Here is a 26,017-nt window from a genome sequence, read left to right as displayed (position 1 = left end):
TTCTAACAGTTTTATACAATATCCCATTATTCATATCCCAAAGCCCTATAAAACCTCAAAACAATTGCTTTCTCTATTTTACACATAAAAAAACTTAGGTGTAGAGTTTATAGTTTCCCCCAGTCATACAGCAAATACAGGTGGTAACTATAGCAGAAAAAGCAAACAGAAAATAGAGAAAAGATAAGAAAATTAGTGGCTCAATCCAGGTAGTTCAATAACCTGAATGATAAGATATCTAAAAAGAAAGAAGATCCCCAAAATTAAAGAACCTGAGTGTCAAGATCGAAAGTTCCGACTTTAGAGTACTACGCAATGGATCAATAGGTAACACACACCAAGTACTGTTACCTTGAAATTTCCAAACTCTAAGATCAAAGAAAAGTTCCTAAGATTTTTTTCAAAGGGAAAAACAGATTGGAAATTAGAATAGCGTTGGGCTTCTCCAAAGCCAAAATGGAAGCTACAAGCCAAGAGAGCAAAGTTTCAAAATTCTCAGGGAAAATGACTTCCCTCCTGGATTACTTCACCTAAATAAGAATATTTCATCTAAGTAAACCGTAATACTGGAAGGGTAGGATAAGACATTTGTAGTCTATCATACCAGTTTTCAAAGAGTTTACTTTTCATATACTTGTTCAGGCGTTTGGACAATATGCTCCAACAAAATAAGTAAGTCAACTAAAGAAGAGGAAGACAAATCCCAGTGAGACCGGTATACAGCAAGCCTAGAAAGTGAATGGGGTCCAGACTGGTGAGGGAAATCAACAGGATACTGGTGGTTTGAGACTGCTTAGAGGGGAGCTTAGAAATGAAGCAATGATACCATCTAAAAGATTAAATTGCCTAACTCTGACAACTGTGTTACTCTGGCAGAGTAAATACTATGTTTCTGAAGGAAATATCATCTCAGAAGATTAAGATTAAAAATTAGTCAGAAAAAAAAAGTAGTTTTGGTTTTTTATTTTTCATGCAACTAGTATCAACTTTATTAAGCCAATGGAAAATCTCAGGAGTAGATGATCAGCCTCATGAGTAAAAAATTAAAACAACAGCTATTCCAAAGCTTTATGTGCAGAACTGAACAAAGACAGACAGCTAGCCATTTGGGGCATAGTGTCGGGCGCAGAGGAAGCACTCGGGGCATGCTTGTTACATCAGAATCGAGCTGTCTGAGAAGGAGGCAAATAGCGATTGTCGGGCGGCAGCTCGCTCCACCACATACCTTCTGCGTTGTGGTGTTTGTTGTCTGGGTTGACGGTTTGGTGAAGGTTATCTTCACGGGAGACATGTGAGGCGGCAGGGAGTTGGCAATGCTCTGCATGAGGTTGCTCATCTTGGGGCTGCCACTCACAGGCACGGCGATGGTTTTGGAAACGGGAACGACAGTCTTTGGAACTTCCTTTAGGACGACGGGGGAGGAACTCGACGAGTTTGTTCGTCTTCGCTTTCTAGGCTTTTCATCTTCATCTGAACAGCTAACACCTGAAAGGGGATACACACTGTGATATTTATACAAAACCGAGCTTGCATTTATACTTAAAACAAACAAATGAAAATAAACAGCTATTAAAGCCCATCAGCCATCCCTCAGAGAAGTTGTCTCTGCCTGTAGTCTTCTCTTTACCTCGATGGCAAGTACTTCATGCCGTGTCCGTGTGTTAGTAAACCTTCTAAAAGATGTCCATTCGCTCCTCCGTCATACCACCAGTCAAAAAATCTAATTTAATCTCAAATCTTTTAGTAGCTTTTATCTCCCTACAAGATGATACACAAAATATTACCATACCAGCTAATATCTTTGTAAGAATACGGTGCCCAGTTCCACCTAATCCTCTGTACCCCTATAATCTCAGCATGCTAAACTGCTCACCATTGCCCAGAGCCACCTAACCACATTCTAACTATATACTAGTGATTTCTGAGAAATACCAACTAATTTCTTAATCATCTAACTAATACACTGACTAATCTCTTAATCATCCTACACGATCCAGCACCTCATCAGTGAAGGAGAACGAGTGCACATCTCCTCTGATCTTCCGCTCTACACTCGCTGTGTTTCACTTACCAGATGGCGCTGTGACCTCTTGTCAACACACTTCTCATTAGTAAGGGGCTCTTGGAGCACAACAACTGTCTTATCGGTTTGTTTTCCTGGCACAGTGTCTTGTACGTATGAAATGAGGTGAATGAATAACATAATTCCTATGTACTTAATACACAGTTATCTATTCATGTGATACAGTTTCTTCATATTTGGAGTACATTGTCAATGTTTTAAAAGTTATCAAAAATAGAACTCTACAGTATTTCAAAAAACCACCTTGGTTAAATCCACAGAAGTCAAATGTAATAAAATTCCTTATATTTTCACTTGGTAGACTAATTAATTTAAATAAGGCTGACAATGATTTAGAATCATTCTTGTCTAAAACAGCAAACTCTACTTTCAAAGAATAAAATCAAGCTTATGATTATACTGAAGAAAAAGATGAAATATTTAATGACCGCCAATTGATATCAAAAGAATAAAATTAATTAAAATATAAGAAGTGAATTTTAAAATCAAACTACTTCATAGGGTAGAGGCAAAGAATTAAAAATGGTAAAAACAAAACCAAAATAACTTCAAAAAATTACAACCAGTTAGATATATAGAAGATGGACTCTCCAGAATGCTTCAGTGACTCCTAACAATCAGGTGATATGTTACAGAAAATACTACACGTGTGGGAGTAAACACTGAATAAGCACAATCCTTCAGAAGTCTCTGCTCCTTTCTGTTCCATGACCATCTAAACAAGTGAATGCTAGAAGTATAGCACGGCTCAAAGGCAAGTTCCCACGGAGAGCAAAAACGAAGTCATTTCTCAACCCCCAGAACGGATTAAAAAACAAAATATACTAGTCGCATGTAAAGAAAAGAATTCCCTAGAACCATTAAAAAAAAAAAAAGCCCTGCTAATATCCAGACAGTGGATCAATGATTTAATCCAAGAAAGTGGATCTCATCTGAGCCCAGGCTTCAGCATTTAGCCAAGATGGCCCTAGTAACAACACTAAGGGTATCACTTACTTTTGACATAAACAGTACTTCCACTTGGCAAGACAACTACATTGGAGGCAGGACTGGCAGGTCTCGGAGACTTAACCGTTGCTATGCTGCCACTTGGAACAGGGGTAGAGGTTGGGGTTGACGTAGTACTTGTGTAGGAATAGCAAACCACTACTAAAGGAACGATAAAAAAAGTTTGCTGTTAACTTTCACCGAAACTACCCAGGCATATACAGCAGTATTTCTGTTTTATTGCAGGCCAATTTTAACATTTTCATGTGATCAGAAGTTTGCGGCCAGTAATAGGTCCACAAGTGGGAGAAAGGCTAAAAATCATCACTTAGGTGGATTTTCTCCAAGTATTTAATAGCTGTCTACAGGTAGCACTGCTAGTGGAGAGCAAAGTAGTTACGAGTAAATCAAATTAAATATTATATTGAAGAAAATTAAAATCACTTTTCTTTCATGGCAGGAGTTGAACAACAGACAGGGACTCGTATTGCTTTTCCATATTAATAATACACCAGTGTTGAGGTGGTGAAAAATTCCCCCCTCACCGTAGCAATTACCAGCAAGGCTCTTAGGAGGAAACCAAGACAGGGCTCTTTTACTGTTCACCAGCTCTCTAGGCACTTGCAGTTTAAGGAATAAAACAATAATGCAACGAGAACAATGAATCATGTCAATCCTCTTCATTCAACAAAAGGACACAGCGTAACAACAAGAACACCTCATAGCTACAATGTATTGGTTTTGAGTACCATGTGCTATGCTAAATCCTATTTATACATTAACACTAAATCTCACAACAGCATTATCTTCATTTTAAAGACGAGGAACCTGAGATTCACAGAAGCTAAATGACTTGGAGATCACGTAGTTAGGAAATGGCAAACTAGGCTTCACACAGAGACCTGACTATTGGAAATCCTAGATTCTTTCCACTCTACCAGAGAGCTGGTGAGTGGAAAAGTAAAAGTGGGAAGGACAAAAAGATACTTCTGACAAGAAATGAAACAATAATTCCACGAGGGAGACTGCACACTCTCTCTGAAACATATAGTTCCCTTCAGCCTGAAACAAAGCCTGGCATGCATAAAAAGAGTGTCTCCCTGGACTCCACAGCCCCTAGCTAAGCAAAAACAAACAAAGACAATTCCCCAGAGTAACCCCCCACACACACACATGCATTGTTTTCAGCGTCATTTTCATGCAACACCAAACTAAGCTACTGGAGTCGATCCAAATATGCTCTCTCAAATTTAATATTAATCTTAGTGGACTCAAAAGAATTCAAGGAGCTTTAAAGTACATGTCAATGACCAGATTAACTAACAATAAGAAAGCCTTTCCATCTGTGGGGCAATACCCAGTGGATTCAGCACACCAACTAAAACAGAAAAACAGCATAGACTGTTGATTTCCAGAAGACAAAAGCAGAGCAGAATCTCTCTCCAGCAGCTACAAGACTTCTGTTACCTTGCTGATTTTGTCTGGTACTCTTTCAGGGTCTCTATCCACTTCTCACAAATCACACTAATGTCAAAAATTCATTCCAAGGAGGCTTTTGCAATTTTGTGATGAACATACTTCACACTTTCAACAAAAGAGAAATCCAATTTTGGCTTAGACTAAAAACTTGGCAGTTTCTAGTTCTGCAACCAGAAATGCTCCCCGCCCCCCCCAAAAATGATGAAAAATCAGACAACTCTTCTGGAACTAAAATGGAACTGGAAAAAAAAGTCTCTCCACACAGAAATGGTTTTCTACTCACCTTCTTTGCTTCCTGTTTCTGCAGGCACTGGAAGAGACGCATTGTGCTGGATAGCTGCATTGGCCACAGCATTAGCTGTTGCAGTGAAGGCGGTTTGGGGAACCAGCCGAGGCATAAGTGGTACCAACCGACGACCTTCAATGGACCATTCTGAAGAGCTATTAGGTCCAGACATACTAAACAAAAAAGAAAACGCTGCTACAAGTGTTCTCAATCACTAAAAATGATCAAACAAATATAAGTTTTTAAGTTATATAAAGTACTCTTACTGGATAAGAAAGGCTTAAGTAAGCAAGATAAAAATTATGAATAATTAGAATTCAAGGCATTTCATACATTTAGTTTCTTATACATTTTATTTATTCTATTATCTGAATTCTTATAAAGGACAGAATTAAAACAATGAAAATTTCCCCATGATTTCCATCGTCATATAGACTTTGGTCACATTAGTTTAAATCTGGTATCACTAATGAAAACCAATAGGTGTACTAACTTTTAGAACTTAATTTTGTAATGAAAGCAAAATGTACTAATATTAAAAATAGGATTTTCCTCAATAATTAAAAATGGAATTCACAGAAACTTTTGCAAAGTAAAAACTTTTTCATCTAACTGCCTGCATGGTCAGAAGTTCTAAGGCTTTCAAACAAGGGAAACTGAGGCAGTAAACGAGGGGGGACTGGATAGCGATGAAAGATGACTGTATATGTATGTCACAGTATGTGTCACTAATGATGTATTATTTTATTATCTCTCTTGTTAAAAATGGATTAGCATTGATGACACTGGAAGAAACCTGCTACTCATTTTTATGTATTTATAGCATTCTTCACTCTACAATGGATTGAGGCAATCAAATTCGATGTCCTAGCAGACCCTACCTCTCAGTTTTCCTACCCTGAACTTCCTTCTTGAGCAAATTTATCAGGAGTTCAACCAGAGGTTGAAATACTAAAAGGCAGTTGTGTTTTGTTTCTTTACTTGGCTCCTTGAATGACCCTGACTAGTGCTTAGTGTCAAGGTTTAAGCTTTACTCAGAAAGAATTAGTTAATCAAGTAATCAATCCATTCATTGTATCAGGAATCGCCTTTACATACTTTTTCAAAACCAGAAATACAACCCAACCTGGAATTTAAGATTTCAGCCTTACCTAGAATTCACAGAAACCCTTGTTAGTGGATAGTAGAATCAATGATAATGATAGGGTAATGATGACAGTCAACACTGATTAAGCTTACTTTATAACTAGGCTACTCCCATAAAGAGTTACAGTCTCTGAAACCCACAGAGCCAGTTCTACCCTGGCCTATCGGGTAGCTTACGAGTCAGAATTGACTCGAAAGTCATGCTTGGTTTGGGTGTTTGGTTATATACCAGGCACTGTTCTGCATATTTAATTTGTAGCCCTAATTCAAATAAATCCCTCAACAATCTTATGAAGTTAGTACTATGATTAGTCTGTTTTCTATCTGAAGAGACTGAGTCATGGGTTATATAACTTGCCTAAGGTCAGAGTTACTAAATGTCTCCTTCAAAAAGCATACATCATAGTACTGAAACTATTTGCTACATTCTAAGTAGAATTTACAAAAAGTTTCAAATCAGTTGGATATGTCACTTTGCCTCTGACAATGACTAATTGGGTACTGCAGTGCATTTACTACCAACTTTCATTGACTGAAAGAAATTACTTCAGAATTTGAGAAGAATTTAGTTTAACTTCAGTTTGGAAAAAATTTCTAGGAGCTAGGTTAATCTACCTGGATTATGGTGAGATGTGTAAATTTCCTCATGGTTTAGCTCAGTGCTACTTAAAGATAAGGGGGGAAATTTCCTAAGATCTCAAGAACACGAAGAAAAGTATCATTACATAATCTTCATATTTCTTCTAGTTCTGAAAAGGATAATGGTACAAATGATAAGACAAAAAACTTACTAACTTTCAAAAGAAAAAAACCTAAAAGCTATTTAATTCAGCATTGTTGTCCTATCTTTGTTTTACTCATTTTATTAGACTATCACTAATAAGCTTGCACATAGATAATATCTACACTTACCTTTAAAAGTTAGATATTTTTCTCCTGCTATTATCTGATGCATTGTTATATAGTGGCAGAAATTACGGGAGATTGATCACTTGAAGCACATGAACATAAGCTATTGAAAAGACAGGACTCGCAGTGCAAAAGGCACGACTGCAACTTTTAGAAAGAGCCACAAATCTCCCCAATTTCCACTCATGCAAACATGCTCAAACTCGAAGGGAGTGAAAAATTAAATATTATGTTAGAATTGGAGTTTTAAAATGCTACTTTCTCAGTAATGAGGACATAAATATGTATTATTACATCATCTAAAGGGAATTTTATCTATTTCTATAAACATCTTACTACATGGAGTCACTAGCATGCCTTACGCTTCGTGTAAAACGTCTCTCAGTACTGCAGACTAAGGAGGAAAGGGAGGGTGGAGATCCTTGCGCCCTCTCCTCCTGTGAGAAACCTAAGAGAACGGGAATAAAAGTACCTGGGCCTCCCTCTCATCTGTGGGCACCAACAACAAACTGCTGTCAATGTTTGACAGGGAAGGATAAGGAGAGCACAAATTACAAAAGGAATTGTCGTGGAACCAGACCAGTTTAAAACTGTGAAGCCTCAGCTTTCTAATGCAATATTCAGACATAATTCAAATCTGCATTAGAGTATCAGTTTAATAAATGGTATGGTGGCAAACAGTAAGCACGTGTTATGCCTCAAACCACAAACAAGTTTCTTTGATCTCAGACACCCTATGCCTTTTGTTTCCCCAACCCTTTGTGCTCAGCCTGCTTCTTCTGACCCCATTCCTTCTGGCCTAAGCTGCAGCTTTGTGTGGGGGCGGGAAGAGAGAGGAGAAAGGAGATGCAGTCAGTTCAGATGCATTCCTCTCTGCTCTAGTTGTTTCTTGGGCTCCGAGTGTCAAATCTTCTTGTGAGATGATCTAGGGAGCCCTGGTAGCACAGCAGTAAAGCACTGGCTGCCAGTGAAAAGCGGGTGGTTTGAACCCACCAGCTGCTCCACAGGACCATGATGTGGCAGTCTGCCTCCCTCAAGATGACAGCTTTAAAAGCTTAAAATTACACACTGAAGTCAACTCTTACAAAAGAAGTGAAATTCACGGATTAAAGAAATCAGAAAGGAAAGGAAAATAGAAGAAACACAGGCAGATAAAAGCCAACTCTCAATTATCCATGCTAATGGAGAGAGGAGGGAAAGGGAGAGGCCAAACAGATTAAAGAAACCCAAATATAATAATAAAAAAAATTTTGGCTACTTGCAAATTCTTCCACCAAAGCATTTCAAGAACAAGTCACATATGTGTAATAAGGTAACTAGTTAAAATTGTCACCTCCTCTCCCTTCCCACCCTCTGACTACGTACTCCCAAAGCAGCAAAATGGCTCAAGGGTGGCAGCATTAGGGGGGAGAAGGAAAAGCAAGGAGCACGGTTAATTCGGACATGGGATAATGTGCCCCTGAATAATTGAGAGCTTCAATTTTGAAATAAATACAAGAAAGAGCCTGAAATAATAATAACCTATTTGCATACCTGTAACTTGGTCTTTCACCCAAATATAAGGATAAATTCATTCTTGGAAAGGGGGAAAAAAGGAAAAGGAGACTAAATAAATGTTATCCTTTAAGTATGAAACTGATGCATCAACTTATAATTCACAATACTGTTCCAATGCTTCTTCCAAGGTACTCTGCTTTGCCAGTGCCTCTGTGAGCACACTCCCTGTTAATTACTGGGTTGTCCAGCACATATGCTTCCTACCACCAGTTCTCAACTTTGAAGCTAAGCTCACTTATTAATTTTAGAGCACCTCAATTTTGAAGTTTAGACCAAATTACAGAAGGAACACATTAATATTGTAATCTTCTAACCATGTTTACCTGACAACTAAACGTCTCCAATGGAGAATTTCCCAGTTTCAACAGTGCATACCTACTATACTGGAACATGACAAAACTGCAGTATAAACAGCTAAACCTTCCACCTAGGCAGTTTAAAAGGTAGCATCCCATTTTATAAGTTAGGTAAAATGAGGGAGAGTTAAATACAATGTGAAGCTAACAGATCTTTGGGAGTCAATGCAAACATTGCCAATTGGTTTATGGACAGGAGCTATATATATATTTTTCCTTTCTTTAGGTTTATATCACACTAAAACATATAAATATAAAAACAAATGGATTACACTATAATAAATTTTATGAAGTGTTCCCATCATGTTGCATTAGCATTTAAAAGATCATTCCTGGTCTGGGAGACACTGTCTCCAGAGGAGCTCTATTACTGCTCGAGACCAGGAATCAGTCCTCCACCCCCAAACAATCTGCAAACAAATTGATAAGGTTCCTTTATTTTCTTATTTTGTTGACATTTTAAAGTTACAATATAATGCATTTATATTTCTTAAGAGCAAAATGCATATTTCACTGTTTGCTGAATCTCAACATACAGGAAGTGACTAGTCAAATATCAAAAAATTTCTAATGCCTATTTATACAGTAACATACACAACAAATACCATTAAAAAGAGCCTCTAAGGGGCTGTCAAATTTGGGTGGCACACTACTTTGTTGTTAAAACTTTTCTTCCAATAAGTGAATCATGTGCTAAACTGTGCTGGCCTTTAGTTAAAGATTTCACGGGACCAAGATTTGACCTGCGTAGTTAAAGCTTGCCTACCCAAATGCAAAGCAGAACCAACTGAGGAATCAGTGAACACACTAGTCAGGATCCCGGAGTTTAGAGAGGTCACTACTAAGTTATCTGACTCAGGAACCTGCTACACAGTAGGAAGATTTTTTAAGACTATGTTATACTATGTCATAAAAAAATCAGGGGTGGTATGACTAATGGCTTACTTATGTGCAATTGTTGTTAACCGTTCATCGTTTACTGCTCTCCGAACTTCAGCCCGGTGGCGTTCTGTTGAGATGCTATGAAAAAAAATAGCCATTATAGAACTCTGCCAGGCAGGCAGCTCTTTTCTATACTTTTATTAATGTTTAAATCAACATTTTGCTTTGGGGAGGGTAGGAATCAAATTTGATTTGTGAAAAGATATTGATAAAGGCCAATTGCTTTAAAGTCATAGGAAAAAATTGATACTGATTCTGTGTAACTGCAGAGAATTAGTTGCAAATTAGAAATCATAAGAAGACAAATTTAGCTTGATATCACAACAGTATTTCTAAAACTCAAAGCTGTCAAGACCACAGACAAGATTAGCAGAGCTTTCTTTCTATTATCTACAGAAACATTCAAAGCAAAGCTGGCTGACCACCTAATCATCTTTGCTGCGGACCTGGAAGAGCCTTCTAAGGTCCTTTCTAAAGCTTAGATTCTAGCATTTCATTTTGAATGAACATAATTTATTATAATGAGTGGCAAGAGAGTCTTTTTCTTTGAAACTTAACACAACACTTAATATGCAACACTTCAGGTGTGTGTCTTTTACATTACGTTATGCTATCGATAAAGTAAAAATGTGCTCCTACTGATCCTCATTTAGCAAATGTAAACACTGAGAAAAGGCTACATCGATGCCATTCAAAACTACTCAATAAAATGAAAATGGTTAATCAAATTGCTTATGTTAATCTGTACCACAAACCAAAATATTCAGGCTGGAAAGCAGAATTTAGGAAGAATCATAAACAACACAAACTATAAATTGCTAAATATGAAGACAATAAGATTAAGGATTTGGCATAAAAGCATCCCTATATTAATGTTAATTAGTTAAATATAGAAAGAATCTCTTGCATATTTTACTTATAAATAGGAAAAAATTGTTTTAAATGCACAAAGAAAATTCAGTTAAAACAGAACATTTTCTGAGAAAGCTCAAGATGTTACACTGGACCAAGATGAGGTGTCAAGGAACCCCTTTTACTGGAATTTTGTAATGGATTCAAATGCCGAGGTGGGAGGCCAAGGTAAACAAAGTTATGATTATCAAATCACTCCCCACTCATATAAGCTAAGGTAGTACCTCCCTGTACCCAGTACTCTCCCTGCCCCTCACCAAGTGCCATCCTAGAAGTTCATATTCCACTGTAGCAGGTTCTTCTTTTTCACCAGGCCAAAAGTGCCTGCCTCCCTGACTTTTGGCCCAAGCCTAAAACCAAATGACCTTTCTGACTGGACTGCAGAACCAATGGTAAGTTGCATTATTTTCTGTATCAGATCACAAAACTGGACTGGGCTCTCTAAACATCAACCATTCTCTTTGTTCTTCAATTTAAACTGAGAGTAACAATGAGACACTTCAAAATGAAATTTCTAGAATCATAGCTCACAAACTTTTATGGTAATTTACCTAAGCACTTTTGATAGTTCTCCAAGAAGATCTTTCTTTTCCTTGGTGAGATCCCCCTGTGCCCGAAGTGCACTGATAACTCCAGCATATGCCTCCAATTCTAGAAGAAGAAAATTATTGATCAAGATAGGCCTTCAATATCTTACTAGTAGGGCTGCATATAATAAAACTATAGGGTGAGAAACTAAAAATTCAACTTTCAGCAAATTTTTTAAATTCCTTCAAAGAGTTTATCTAAATCCAGATTAAATGTGCCTTTTATAGCTTTATGTTGTTTTGTGTTCGATTGACTCATGGGCGCCATGTAGGTAAAATGTAACATCTAATAGTAAACATTTGCATCTCACATTGTTACTCAGTTGCTACTAACATTGAGTTACAGGCTCCAGGTGATCTAAGAAAGCTGCTCAGAGATGCCTTTAGCATCTTTGAAAGGTACCTTCACTGATCTACCCTTTCAAATGATTCCTTTGCTCTGCACCTAGTTGTGTGACTTTGAGCAAATTCTTTCTCATCTCTGAATCTCAGTTTCCTAACCTAGAAGAAATTTTTAAGGTACTATCCAAATCTAAGATCCACTGTGTGTATAAACATGTGTGTGTGTGTATATATGTATTTTTAATAGAGTAGATTCCAGCTCCAAGTGCCGTATAGGAGCAGAATTATGTTCCACTGACTTTTCAATTCTGAGTTCTTTGGAAGTAGATCACGTGATCTTTCTTCTGAGGTGCCTCTTGGTGATTAAATCGGTTCTAACTCATAGAGACCATATAGGACAGAGAACTGCCTTTTTGAGTTTCCAAGGCATAAGCCTTTTTCCTAAAGAGAGGCCAGTGGGTTTGAACTACTAACCTTGTGCTTAGCGCCCAACACATAACTGACTATGCTACCAGAGTTCTTTCTTATTGATTAGGAAGCAAGAAATATTCTTACAGCAACCAGAACATAAATCTTAAAGCCAGGTAGTTTCATTTCACACTCTTTTTCTATAAAGACAATCATTATGCAATTTTTAAAAGTGAGTCCTTGGTATTGATTTAATTATAAAACTATAAAATCCCCAATGAATGTCTGCCATCTTAGACCTCTTATGTAGCCCAATCCCACACAGACTCTGGGCATGGCACGTGACTTGCTTTATCCAATGAAAGATCAGTAACAGTAAACATGATTTAACCAGAAGCTTGCCCAACATTTGCATTAGGGGCCTTGCTCTCTTAGAACCTTGGGATTATCAAGCAGTGAAGAAACCCAGGATGAAAGGTCACATGGAAAGATGCCCAGGCACCTCAGTCACACCCAATCCCCAACAAAGCTTTCAGTTGAATAGAGCCATGTGGGAGAGCTCCTGGCAAGATCAGCAACCCACCAAAGTGGGAAAAACAATACAATGGCTAGTATTTGAAACCATTAACAACACGAGATAGCTACGTCTGAGCAAACAAAAATGGGAAATAAATGTCCAGACTGCAGTTACTTCCATCCTCAGCTCAATTTCCTATGAGTATTGATTGTTTGCCCAGGCCAGACAATACCTGACGTCACTAAATATTGGTCAAATTAGGAACGCATGTATGTGTACTATATTTCATAGAAACAATACACTAGTAGCACCATTCAGCTCATATTGTTCACAGTTCTGACTGTCCAAAGAAAGTTTTGTAGGAAATAGTGAGCTCACTATATTCAATACAAATGTCTGGCTCACAACTGGATACCGCCTTACAGCAGGGCCGCAGGGAGGAGACGAGTCAGCACAGCAACGATATATACAATAGAAATTGTAATGCTTCCCATTCCCCCAACCCCACTATCATGATCCCAATTCTACCTTACAAATCCGGCTAGACCAGAGGATGTACACGGGTACAGATAGGAACTGGAAACACAGGGAATCCAGGACAGAGGAACCCCTCAGGACAAGTAATGAGAGTAGCAATACTAGGAGGGGTACGGGAAGGTGAGGTAGAAAGGGGGAACCGATCACAAGGATCTACATATAACACCCTCCCTGGGGAACGAACAACAGAAAAGTAGGTGAAGGGAGACGTCGGACAGTGTAACACATGACAAAATAATAATAATTTATAAATTATTAAGGGTTTGTGAGGGAGGTGGGTGGAAAGGGAGGGGAGGAAATGAGCTGATACCAAGGACTCAAGTAGAAAGAAAATGTTTTGAGAATGATGATGGCCATAAATGTACAAATATGCTTGATACGATGGATGTATGGATTGTGATAAAATGATTTTTATTGGACGGATGAACCCCTCAACACCAGCAGTGGGAGTGGCAACACCAGGAGGGAAGAGGGTGTAGAAAGGGAGAAACGATCTTGGAGACCTATCTGGGAGATGGGCAATGGGAAGGTGGGTGAGAGGAGACGCCTGGCAATGTAAGATAAGATAATTATTTATAAACTATTAAGGGAGCAGGGGGAAGGGGGGAGTGAGGAGGGAGGGGGAGGGGGGAAAAAAAAGGAAACCGAGCTGATTCCAGGAACCCAAGTGGAAGGAGAATTTTGAGAATGACGAGGGCAACGAATGTATAAGGGTGCTTTGCTCAATTGATGTATGTATGGATTGTGATAAGAGTTGTATGAACCCCAATAAAAAGATTTATTTAAAAAATTTTAAAAATAAGATAAAGATTTTTAAAAATTTAATTAAAAAGAAAAAAAATGTCTGGTCCAAGGAAATTGCCCAATGTCTAAACACCAGCATGTTCCATTATTTCACATGGGTTCTCTAATAAAGGACAAAAATGCTCTGTAGTGAAAGAAACAGTTTTGGGGAACACATACTTCAGCTTTTGTCTGGAGCTGTGGTAAAATTCCTAGAGGTACCAGGGATAGCCAACTAAGAATTTACTATCCTTTATGCCCCATTAATGGAATTTTGTATCCAACCAATCAGTATTAAGCCCCTATTATATAAGTGAGCGCCGCGGTGGTATAGTCAGCAGTTCAAAACCACCATCCACTCCTCAGGAGAAAGACAGGGCTTTCTCTCTACTCCTGTAAAGACTTACAGTCACGGAAAGTCACAGGGACAGTTCTGCTCTAGCCTAGGGTTGCTATGAGTTGGCATCAACTCGCTGGCTGGTGAGTTTGATTTGGGTTTATATCCTGCCTTGAAGGAATTAACTCTAGAAAGGAACCACAAGTAATCCAACAATTACAGTTTCGTTTACAACACAGTGGTAAAGGCAGAAGGAGAAAAACATCTAGTCTGGAAGTTTAAGCTTTAACCAGAAAGAGAAGGATGTCCCGGCAGGCAGGCAGGCGGTGAAAAATGCAAAGGTTCAAAAGGAATAGAGGGAGTAAGAGGCAGATCATGTTTCACAGAGATATCCAACTCCACTGAGAGTCAGGGACTACATCTGACAGTTCTGCATAAGGGGAAGTAGAACTGTACCTGTACTTCCATAATCACTAACTCAAGTCAAACTTTTAGCTGAACATTACTAGTACAGGTCCCGTGCAGACTATTACCAACACAACAAAGTCCCTATTCTGAAGGTGATTACAATCCAGTGAGGGACCTAGGAAACATAGATATTTACAAACAACTATTATAAAGATTTGTTTCCTACACATAAGAGAATACCTACTACTACGGAGCGTCCATACCAACTTAGAGGGTTTCTGAGACTGCAAATCTTGACAGGAGCAGACAGCCTCATCTTTTTTGTCCTGAGAGCAACTGGTTTGAATCCTTGACCCTGTGATTAGCAACCCAATGACTAACCCATCAGAGCTCCTTAGGTAAGACAACAGGAAATGACATAAATAAAAAAGTCACCAGGGATCAGAAGGAAAAGTGCCTGTAATTCCAGATTAAGTCTCTATTTGATAGGACTCAGTAATTGATTGGATGCAGATGAAGTGACAGAAGGCAAGGAGTCAGGTTTAGCAGTTTGCAAGGTGTTGGGGCAAATGGCAATGACAAAAGAAAAAATGGGGAGACCAGGGAGAGAAAGTAGAGGTTGATAGAGTCCGTTTGGCCAGTGGTGTTTAAGATGATTGAGACACTATAAAGAAATGTGACCAATAGCTAACACAAAAGTTAGATATAGCCAAAAAATCCTATCAGTGGGTCCCCACCTTTCCAAGATGACCACTGAAGACAAATGGGTGCATAAGCAAATGTGGTGAAGAAAGCTGATGGTACCCAGCTATCAAAAGATATACCGCCTGGGTTCTTAAAGGCTTGAAGGTAATCAAGTGGCCTCTAGCTCAGAAGCAACAAAGCCCACATGGAAGAAGCACACCAGCCTGTGTGATCATAAGGTGTCAAAGGGATCAGGTATCGGGCATCAAAGAACAAAAAATGATATTATTGTAAATGAGGATGAGTGCAGAGTGGAGACCCAAAGCCCATCTGTAGGCAACTGGACACCCCCTCACAGAAAGGTCACGGAGAGGAGACAAGCCAGTCAAGGTGCAATATAACAACAATGAAACATACAACTTTCCTCTAGTTCTTTAATGGTTCCTCCCCCTCACTATCATGATTCCAATTCTACCTTACAAATCTGGCTCGACCAGAGGATGTGCACTGGTACAGATAGGAACTGGAAACAAAGGGAATCCGGGATAGATGATCCCTTCAGGACCAGTGGATATCGGGAGGGTGGTGGGAAGGTGGGCTAGAAAGGTGGGCTATTACAAGGACCTACATATAAGCTCCTCCCTGGGGATGGACAACAGAAAAGTGGGTGAAGGGAGACATCGGACAGTGTAAGATATGACAAAATAATAATAATTTATAAATTACTAAGGGTTTATGAGGGAGGGGAAGCAGGAAGGGAGGGGAAAAATGAGGAGCTGATACCAAAAGCGCAAGAGAAAGCAAATGTTTTGGGAATAATTGCGGCAACAAATGTACAAATGTGCTTGACACAATGGATGGATGTATGGATTGTGATAAGAGTTGTCCAATAAAATGATTTTTTTTAAAGTTAGATATAGCAACTTCATGCAAAACTGGGGTGCAGAACGTAACAAAGCTACACAATCCAAGGTACTTTCTCCCCTTCTCTAGAAATGCACTCAGTGTAAAAGAAACCTTTAATACCGTCCCAATCTCCTTCACATTTATTGATGGGCATTTTGATTCTGATTCTCAGATTCTGACCTATGTCCAATTTTAATTTAAATTGCTGGTTTATGCTGGTTTCCATCCTATTTTAGAGTTAGACTGTAATAGTTCAAAAACAAGGCCTCGTGGCTTTGTGGTTAAGGCTTCAGCTCACCACAAAGTCAGCAGTCAGAACCCACCAGCCATTCCTGAGAGATAGATGAGGCAGTCTGCTTCTGCAGACTTACAGCCTTGGAAATCCTCTGGACAGTACTGTGGGTATCCTGTGGGTCCCACAGTATATGGTCACATCCTATACAGCACAGGGTCACCACTGTGAGTGGGAGCCAACAGGACAGCAAAAGGTTTGGTTTTTGTTTTTGGTAATGACACGGAAATATAATGAAATAATAAACACAGGCAAACACCCATGACTGTAGAGTTGCTACTCCACTTTTATAATGCCCTAACCAGTCCATCTAAACAAATTTTGCACTGTTGTCCACAAAGCCCTGCAGTGGAGTTACAGCTCAGAACTGGTCATAGAAAGGAGTGCTGGGGAGAGGCCAGTGAAAAGGAGTGTAGCCTTTACCTATCACTGGTCCACTCCGGGTACCATAAAACAACACCCAACCTCACTTTCAAAAGTTTAACAGCTTACATTACAATGATTTATGCTTATTTCTAAAAGGACAAAACAAAAGGGTTCTTTAAAATACTTTCAACTTTCAAAAGTTTAACAACTTACATTACAATGATTTATGCTTATTTCTAAAAGGACAAAACAAAAGGGTTCTTTAAAATACTTTCAAGCTAGTTCTCACCCAACTTTCTTTAAACTTTGGACCTGTAGCTAGGATGTGATGGCAAATGTCCCATTGTTATGATAATGAGTCAGTGGGTTGGAAGAAAGTCTTTCTGCAAATCACTATCAAGGCTCACCTTTGACAGTGAAAGGTCACAGAAGATGACATTGCCCGGCAGGACATCTGTTTTGTTTTGTTTTGTGTAGAGAAAAGGCTCTCCAGCAGGATTACCTACACAGTTCTGACTAAAATTAAGGGTATAATCTAGACCTAAAGATTATTAGTTTTATATCTATACATTATCTCTTGATTCAAGGTCTAGAAAGTACAGAAATCCCAATTTAGTCTGCTGTATTGGGCTCTATTCCTCTACAATCATATCAGCTATGACATAAACATGATGATTTCAACTTTATCATTGGTAACTGAGTAAATAGTGTGTGTGAAAAATCAGAAACCCTGATGGTGTAGTGGTTACAGGTTGGGCTATGATCTAAAATGTCAACAGTTCAAAACCACCAGCAGCAGCTCCCAGGGACAAAGACTTTCTACTCCCACACAGAGTTACAGTTTCAGAAATTCCTCAGAGGGCAGTTCTACCCTGTCCTACAAGGCCACTTAGAGTCTGCATCCACTCAATAAAGGCGAGTTTCAAGTTTTTGAGTGTAGAAAATTATCCTCACATTAAAAGTATTAGATTTGAAGTAAAAACAATACTTTTATATTTAATGATTGACAAAAAAAACAAACAAACCCAAAACACACTGCTTTTGAGGCAATGGTAAAATATAATGCCAAGAAGTAGTTTAGAAGAGAGAAATCCTCTTTGGAAATGATGATGGCAACATATGTACCAATGTGTTTGATACAACTGAAGTATGGATTATTGTAAGAGCCCCCAATAAAATGATTTCATAATATTCAAAAATAATAAAATAGAGAAATCCTCACAGTGACAGGAGAAATAAAAAGGGCAAATATTGTTAGCTGCCAGGGTCAGAACAGCTTCAACGGTGACTTCCACAAAGGAATCCGCAATAAAGCTTACTCTGAAAAACAGGTTCAATTGCAAATAATGAAGTATCTGGGTAAAAAAGATGAAACACTACTTTCCTCTAGTTCTTACCCCCCACTATCATGATCCCAATTCTACCTTACAAATCTGGCTAGACATTGGTACAGATAGGAACTGGAAACACAGGGAATCCAGGACAGATGACCCCTTCAGGACCAGTGGTGAGAGTGGCAATACCTGGAGGGCGGAGGAAAGGTAGGGTAGAAAGGGGAACCTATTAAAAGGATCTACACATAACCTCCTCTCTAGGGGATAGACAACTGAAGGGTGAAGGGAAACATTGGACAGTGTAAGATATAACAAAATATTGCATTCACACCTTGTGACACTGGGTTGAAGTCTGGTCCCACTTTCCCTGTGGAGATATAAACAATACCCTCCCCTTGGGTGGATTAATGCCCCATGACCCCACTACCCTTTTCTTCCTTGTATTCATCCTTTTGTTTTCCTTTCCCCACCTCCTCCACCATTGTCTACCATGTACATCCCTGGTTTTGGTCTGGTCTCTTCCATACTACACAGTCTTCACCCCTAAAATGTTTGTATACAGTAGCTTTTTTCCCTATGCCACTTTTGTTTTTTTTTTAAAAAATTTTTCGGCAGCTCCGGGAGATGAACATATCTGATCAGAGCACACGGGAGAAGATGAAGGGGCAAGAGGAGAGAGTGGAACACAGCCTGGCCCACCAGGCCGTGAGGATGATGTTCTTGAGTAGAGCAGCCAGTCCACAGAGAGAACAACATGGCTGGCCCCACTATGAGAAATGATGCCAATCAGTGACTAAGGTCGATACAGGGGACAGCACCGAAGACACAGTGTGGGAATTGCATGACCTGATCCCACCACACCGAGGCAAAGCACTGGGGGAGTGCAGCGGAACAGCAAGGGAATGGAGTGGCAAGGTCCCCAGGGAATGCTTAAAGTGGACTTTGGGGCCAGGGCGTGGTGCCCCAACAGACTGGACTGGAAAACGCTCCTAAGGGCCAGCAAACGATCCCTGAACTAACTACAAGCTTTTCTCTTGTGCACTGTTTTGTTCTGTTCTTTGTCAGTGGTTTGTTTTTGTTGTTTTGTTGCCTGGTTGTATACTGTTGCTTTGTTTTCCGATGTCTTGTTTTCATGCATGTTAGTGTCTCCACAGGTCTGTCTGAATAGGACAGGTTGGATGAACTATCTGGAGGAAAAACAACGGGACCGACAGTTCCGGGGGGACTTGGGGTGGGGGGTAGAGGAGGTAAGGAAGTGGTGTTAACAAACCCAGGGACAAGGGAAAAACATGGGACCCCAAATGCTAGAGAAGGGGGAGTGGCAGGCCTGGTGGGAAACGATCAAGGGTAAGGTTGCTTAGAGAAGAGGTATACTCTAGCCCAGGTGGTGATGAAGCATGGTAGTAGGGCAGGAGGAAAGTCAAGGGAAATGGAGGAAAGAGCTAGGAGTCAAAGGGCATTCATAGAGGTCTAGACAAAGACATGTACATGCAAATATATATAGGAAGATGGGGAAATAGATCTATGTGTCTATATTTATAGGTTAAGTATTAAGGTGGTGGAAGGACCTTGGGCCTCTACTCAAACACTCCCTCAATGCATGAATACTTTCTTTTATTAAATTGGAACTCTATGATGCTCACTCTCCTGACACAACTGCTGAAGCCAAAGTGGGTGAACAAGTAAATGTGGTGAAGAAAGCTGATGGTGCCCGGCTATCAAAAGAGATAGTGACTGGGGTCTTAAAGGCTTGAAGATAAACAAGCGGCCATCTAGCTCAGAAGCAACAAAGTCCACATGGAAGAACACACAAGCCTGTGTGATCGAGTGGTCCCGAAGGGATCAGTTACCAGGCATCAAAGAACAAAAAATCATATCGTTGGCTGCACACCTCCATGATAGGATCGCTGAAGACAAATGGGTGCATAAGCAAATGTGGTGAAGAAAGCTGATGGTGCCCGGCTATCAAAAGAGATAGTGTCTGGGGTCTTAAAGGCTTGAAGGTGAACAAGCAGCCATCTAGCTCAGAAGCAATAAAGCCCACATGGAAGAAGCACACCAGCCAGTGCGATCACGAGGTGCCAAAGGGGCCAGGTATAAGGCATCATGCAAAAAATATATATATGTGTGTGTGTATATGTATATATATGTGTGTGTATGTATGTATGTATATATATACATACCACATTGAATGAAGGGGAAGTGCAGAGTGGAGACCCAAGGCCCAAGTGTCGGCCAATGTAGATCCCCTCACAGAGGGGTTTAGGAGAGGAGATGGGTCAATCAGGGTGCGAGGTAGTACCGATGAAAAACACAGCTTTCCCCCAGATCCTGGATGCTTCCTCCCCCAACTACCATCATCCGAATTCTACCTTGCAGGCCTGGATAGGACAGAGGCTGTACACTGGTACATATGAGGGCTGGAGGCACAGGGAATCCAGGGTGGATGATACCTTCAGGACCAAGGGTGTGAGGGGCGATGCTGGGAGAGTGGAGGGTGAGTGGGTTGGAAAGGGGGAACTGATTACAAGGATCCACATGTGACCTCCTCCCTGGGAGAGAGACGGCAGAGAAGGGGGGGAGGGAGACTCCGGATAGGGCAAGATATGACAAAATAACGATGTATAAATTACCAAGGGCACATGAGGGAGGGGGAAGCGGGGAGGGAGGGGGGAAAATGAGGACCTGAGGCAAAGGGCTTAAGTGGAGAGCAAATGCTTTGAGAATGATTGGGGCAGGGAATGTACGATGTGCTTTATACAATTGATGTATGTATATGTATGGACTGTGATAAGAGTTGTATGAGCCCCTAATAAAATGTTAAAAAAAAAAAAAAGAATGGAATCGCTGATTTGAAAAAAAAGATGTTGAATTTAAAGGAGGCTTAATAGCCCAGGACCCTTCAATTACTTTTTTTTCCAGTTAAAATGCTATTTATTAAAAATATCAATTACTCTTATTATGACTATGACTCATGTACCCACTATGTACAAAGTACTGTCAGACGACAAAGCATTAGGCGATGCACTGGGGAAGCAGCAGTGAGTAAGACAGTGACTATACCTTCAAGAAAGTTCTAACCTAGCATGAGCAAACAGTCACGAACCAAAGCAGAATAGGAAAAATATGGCAGGAAGGTATAAACCAGCAAACGTTAAAATCATACCCAATTTTCGAAGAATCCTTTTACACTCGTCCCTACTAAGATCCAAAAGGGTTGGCCACACGACAGGCATTGCTGCTTCCTTCTGGTAGCCCCAGAGAGCTTGCAGTCCCTGCAAGAGAAAAGACACCAGTTCACCAAGGCGCACCTAAGAACCCCTCACCATGAGTTCCACAAGCTAACGGGCGGTTTTTATTACCACACTTTGCCACACCTGACAAATGAACATCGATCCTCTTGAGAAATTATTATGCCAGGGTCAGACTAGGTGTTGGGTCCAGCTTTTCTTACGGGTTGTGTGGCCCTAGGTAAATCCGCCTGTGAGTCAATGTTTCGTACATTTGTAAAACAGGTGCCACTCATTTTGCTGAGATGATTGGAGAACAGTAGCCAGTATGTAATTTAATAAACAGACACTACTATCTGTGTTACATTAAGCAAACGGTTGGCTTTCTTCAGCAGGTCTGCTTCCTTACATACAGTTACATGAGACAGAGTAACTATGAGGGTAAGTCAAAACATGTTGCCACTGGGGTTCAAGTCCATACATGCATGCTTTTATAATAAGCATGTTTAAATATGTGTCTCTGGACTCGGTAGACAGCTGAAGACAACTTCGCTCAGAAATACACCTACTTTGGACTTGTTGGGTTGCCTCCTAAAAAGAAAAAATGTCTAATCAAAGCAGTGCCTTCAGAGGGGATCTGCTGGGCCAGAGTCAAGGCAGAGAAATCAGTCAAAATGTCATGGTGACTGTTTTGGGAGTTCCAAAGAGGTCATCTTGATAGACTGTATTAAAGGGCAGAGGGATGAAGAGGGCCAGGAAAGTTTTGACAAGGAATTGTTTTCCATTATGACAGTGCATCTGCTCCATCTTTGAGTAGCAAGGCCTGTCCCACAAGCATTTCGCTGGGAAACCTACAGCTCTGATGCTGGCCCTCCTGATTTCTTTTTGTCCTTCAAACTCAAAAAAACATTTTAAAGTAATAAGTCTTGAGTCCCTCAAGGATGCCAAACCTGCCCTTTTAATCCAAGAACACCCAATTCTTTGAGGAAGGGTTAGAGACATGGGAACACTCCCTTCAGAAGTGTTCATCAATGGAAGCTCGGTGGAGAAACCGCTTCGTATCTTGCTTATTTTTTTGTTTTGTTGTTTCATCCAAGGTGTCGATGGCTTTGCAGCAAGACCTTGTGACCTACTCTCATTTAGTTCTTAGATGACTACATGGAAATGCAAGAAAGAAATCTCCCTTCAAGTCTGAACAACGAAGTATAAATTTAGACCCTGGAGTCACGCAACAACCATTTACCCAAAGTTTCCTATTGGTGTGCCAGGAGCTGGCTTCGTACTGAGAAGCTCCGAGCTGAGGGACCAAAGGTTACAGCGCCAGACGCCGTGTGACGGCCGTGCTTCAGCTCCCGGGAGACCGGTGGGAAACATGTTCAGCACATCCATGAACGGCGGAGGCGGTAGGTGCGTCGAGTGAGCGAGCGAGAGCATGAACGAGCGAGCTCACGGTCTAGTCCAGCGCCGGCCGTCGGTGGAAAGAACTTGCTATCTCCCTCTGCAGGCGCTGGGGCCGCTAACTCCAACTCGGGGCCCGGAGTTGAGCCTCCCTTCGCCCTGTACTTCCCAGAGTCCTCTCGGCTCAGAACCAACCGAGGACCGGGGGCAGTGGACTGGGCGCCCCAATCGCCGGGGTGACATAAAGGAAGGGGGTGGGGAGGAGGAAGAAGGGGCCGAGCCAGAGGAATCCGCTCCCTGCACGAGCCAGGCCCCTCCTCCCGGCAGGATCTCCCAGGCGCCGGCGACCACGAAGCTGGCGCACGTCACCGCATCCCGACGCGCCCCCGCCGGAGGACCCCCGCGCGGGGACACAGGGCTCGGGAAAGCGGGGCGCGGGGCGGCCAGCGCCCGCCCCGGCACCGGGATCGGGTGTAATCCTCCCCCCACTCAAGTGTCAAGGAGGCAACCGCCCCGCCCCCTCCCTGCCCAGCGCGCTCCCTCAGCACCGCGGCCAGAGCGGGCGCCTGCCCCGCGCACCGACGCCTCGCAGCGCCCGCCCCGATGTCAAGCCCAGCACCCCACACGCTCCGGGCGGCCGGCCAGTGTCAGGGACCCCGGCCGGCGCCCGCGCCTCGCTCCCTCCTCAGCGGAAAGGACCACGGAGAGGGAGAGGGGGCGCGCGGACACCCAGCCAGATGACCCCAGCCTCACCGGGAGGCCCTCGGAGCTGGACGCCAGGAGCTCCAGCAGCAGGCCTGACAGAGACCCCCTCAACCCACCTCAGGTAGCCCCGCGATCCCGTTAGAAGACAACGGGGGATGGGGCAGAGCGCCCCAAGCCGGGCTCCGAGTGCTTGGTCCCGCGCTCCTGAACTCTGGCCTGCCTGCCACCTCTTCCCCGGACCCTGCCTGAGAGTCACCCACCTGCCCGGCCTTTCGGGGCTCATCTAAAAGGCTCCTCCGCCAAGACTAGGGGACACCAGGAATTGGGTTTGTTTGCGGTGCCTCTGAAGGGGCAAGATGGCGACAGGTCTCAAGGCGCAGGCGCAGCCACGCGCTGCCTGTCGGGAGGTGTAGTTCGCCTTTCCCGCCTTTCGGCGAAAGGACACCAGCAGGCCTCCGTTCTCCCTGTCCCCCTTTTCCTCCGCGTTCTGAAAGGAAAAGAGAGGCGCCGCAGGCGGTGCTGGGAATTGTAGTCCTAACTCAAACTGCCTCCTAGTTGGCCCCGGGGGTTGCTGTCTCACGCGCAAGGGAGGCCGGGATTGTAGTTTCTTTGGCGTCCCCTCCTGACCGTCCTCTCTTGGGCTTCGCGCGCCTCTCCTCCGGCTGTCGTAGCCCAGCCAATCGGCTGTGCTCTCTGGCGTCACCCGTAGCGGTCGAAATGGCGTCGGTAGCTGGGACCGGAGATTTTAGGCGACCTTAGGGATGATGGGGAGGTAGCTTTGTCCCCAAATCGGCGCTGAGGAATAGGAACGGATCCCTCAGTCCTAGGGAACAATTATCAGCGGCCCCTGTCCCCCCCCCCCCCATCCAACTTGAACTCAAAGAAAGATAACCCAGGCTAACAAGGCACGGGCATCGTGGACATCGCAGATCCCTGTACCCGTTTGGGGGACTGCAGGGCAATTGTGTGTACCGAAGAGGAGCCGATTGATCAGGCTGAGATTTTGGCTTCAGTGGGACTTTCTCGATTTAGGGTTCCCCCACAGGGAAAGGTTTCTCTGGCAGCTTAGGTCGGAGCAAGTCGTCGTTTTCTTTCTACGTCTGTGGGCAGCCCTTGGAGTTCGCCATGTTTCTTTCATCATTCTCCTGAGTCCAGTAGGTTTTCTGCAAGGGCTCTGGGGTCTGGGCTCCACTCCTGGCTCTTACTTGGGGGTGGGGGAGTTCGTTGCCTCACTTGAGGTCCTGGTGGCATAGTGGTTACGCGTTGGGCCGCTAACTGGAGGGTCAGCGTTGGAAGCCACCAGCTGCTCTGCAGGAGAACGACGTGGCTTTCTAGTTCTGTTGGGAGTTACCGCCCCACAAACTCACAGGGGCGGTTTTACCTTGCCTTATAGAGTCACTCTCACTTGGACTCAACTCGATGACAGTGCGTTTGGTTTATTTTTTTGTTTTTTTAGGTGCCTCTGATCTCATTTGTTTAATCTCTTTATAAACGTTCAGAAAAGATTGAGTCCTCAGGCTAATCCTGTAAGTTGTATCCTGCCTCATTAATTTAACTGCCTCGAATACTGCCTCCTTAAATCAGAGAGGCTAGGATTTATAATTCATAGAATAATCACATTAAATCACAACATGGAGATGATTGCACAGTTATGTAACCACTAAACGACAGCATTACATAACTGCCAAACCGCTGAGAATCATTGCCTCGCCAAATTGAGACATATTTTAAGGGAGACACAATTCAATCCATGAGCCCTCCCCATGGGAATGTTGTGATATACAATGTAAATAAAAGTTGTGAGCCATTGCACAAAGGAGATCTTGTACTTGAATGGAGCTGTAAATTGAACTCCTAGAATGGACTCAGGATCTGTAGGTTTAGCAAGAGACTAAGTAACAGATTTCAGTTTCCTATTTTTATCCATTTCTACAAATACTCTGAAGTGTAGGAAAAGGTTATTGTTGTGACCCGAACCTGCCCCTTCAGAACAAATTAACCGTGAATATCTCGCCACAAGCTGAGCTGACACGGGCTTTCAGAGCAGTTGTTTAAGAATTATTAGAAAGATGCTAAAAGGGAAATTCAATAAAAAATGTTGCCATTTGACATCCATTCTTTGGAGTCTCACAACATCTGTCTCAGTGAAGTAGGTATAATTAAGGTCTCATACTATGGCCGAAGGAGCCCTGGTGGCGTAGTGGTTACAAGTTGAGTTGCTAACCACAAGGTCATCAGTTATAAACCACTCCCCACTGGGGGGCAGAAACACTTACAGTCTGGGAAACCCACAAGGGCAGTTCTTTTCAGTTTTACCCTGCCCTATAGGGTTGCCGTCAGCTGGAACCAAGAGCAGTGAGGTTTGAGTTTATAGTATGGATGAGGACACAGAGGTGTGGAGGAACTCTCAAGATCATTCAGCTAGCAACCCAAGGGAACTGGGATTTGTAACCCAGGATTTATGACCTCCATGAGCTCTTCACAACAAATTCCAAGTTAATATAATGGGCTCAAAATGGGAAGACA

At 42.1% G+C, this 26,017-nt stretch overlaps 1 protein-coding gene across 11 annotated transcripts in view; it reads right to left on the bottom strand.

The window, feature by feature from the left end:
* Positions 1–23,954, bottom strand: part of EMSY (EMSY transcriptional repressor, BRCA2 interacting) — an 85,727-nt gene extending 61,773 nt beyond the window's left edge. For 2 of the 11 annotated variants that reach the window (XM_075546312.1, XM_075546301.1), the window contains exons 1-8: positions 23,752–23,952; positions 21,325–21,433; positions 11,209–11,308; positions 9,749–9,823; positions 8,424–8,465; positions 4,833–5,008; positions 3,080–3,232; positions 1,226–1,485 (exon numbers count right to left, since the gene is read on the bottom strand). In XM_075546312.1, the coding sequence (XP_075402427.1) occupies positions 1,226–1,485; positions 3,080–3,232; positions 4,833–5,008; positions 8,424–8,465; positions 9,749–9,823; positions 11,209–11,308; positions 21,325–21,394 (876 nt within the window). In that variant the 5' untranslated portion in view covers positions 21,395–21,433; positions 23,752–23,952. Of the gene's footprint in view, positions 1–1,225; positions 1,486–3,079; positions 3,233–4,832; positions 5,009–8,423; positions 8,466–9,748; positions 9,824–11,208; positions 11,309–21,324; positions 21,434–22,631; positions 22,788–23,751 lie in introns of those variants that run through there. The other 9 variants (XM_075546310.1, XM_075546304.1, XM_075546305.1 and 6 more) reach the window with 9 other exon arrangements.
* Between the last annotated feature and the right edge of the window lie 2,063 nt (positions 23,955–26,017).

The sequence above is a fragment of the Tenrec ecaudatus genome, chromosome 4 (assembly GCF_050624435.1).
Source record: "Tenrec ecaudatus isolate mTenEca1 chromosome 4, mTenEca1.hap1, whole genome shotgun sequence".
NCBI lineage: Eukaryota > Metazoa > Chordata > Mammalia > Afrosoricida > Tenrecidae > Tenrec > Tenrec ecaudatus.
The sequence above is the reverse complement of the archived record's forward strand: the minus strand, read 5'-3'. Positions and strand labels throughout refer to the sequence as shown.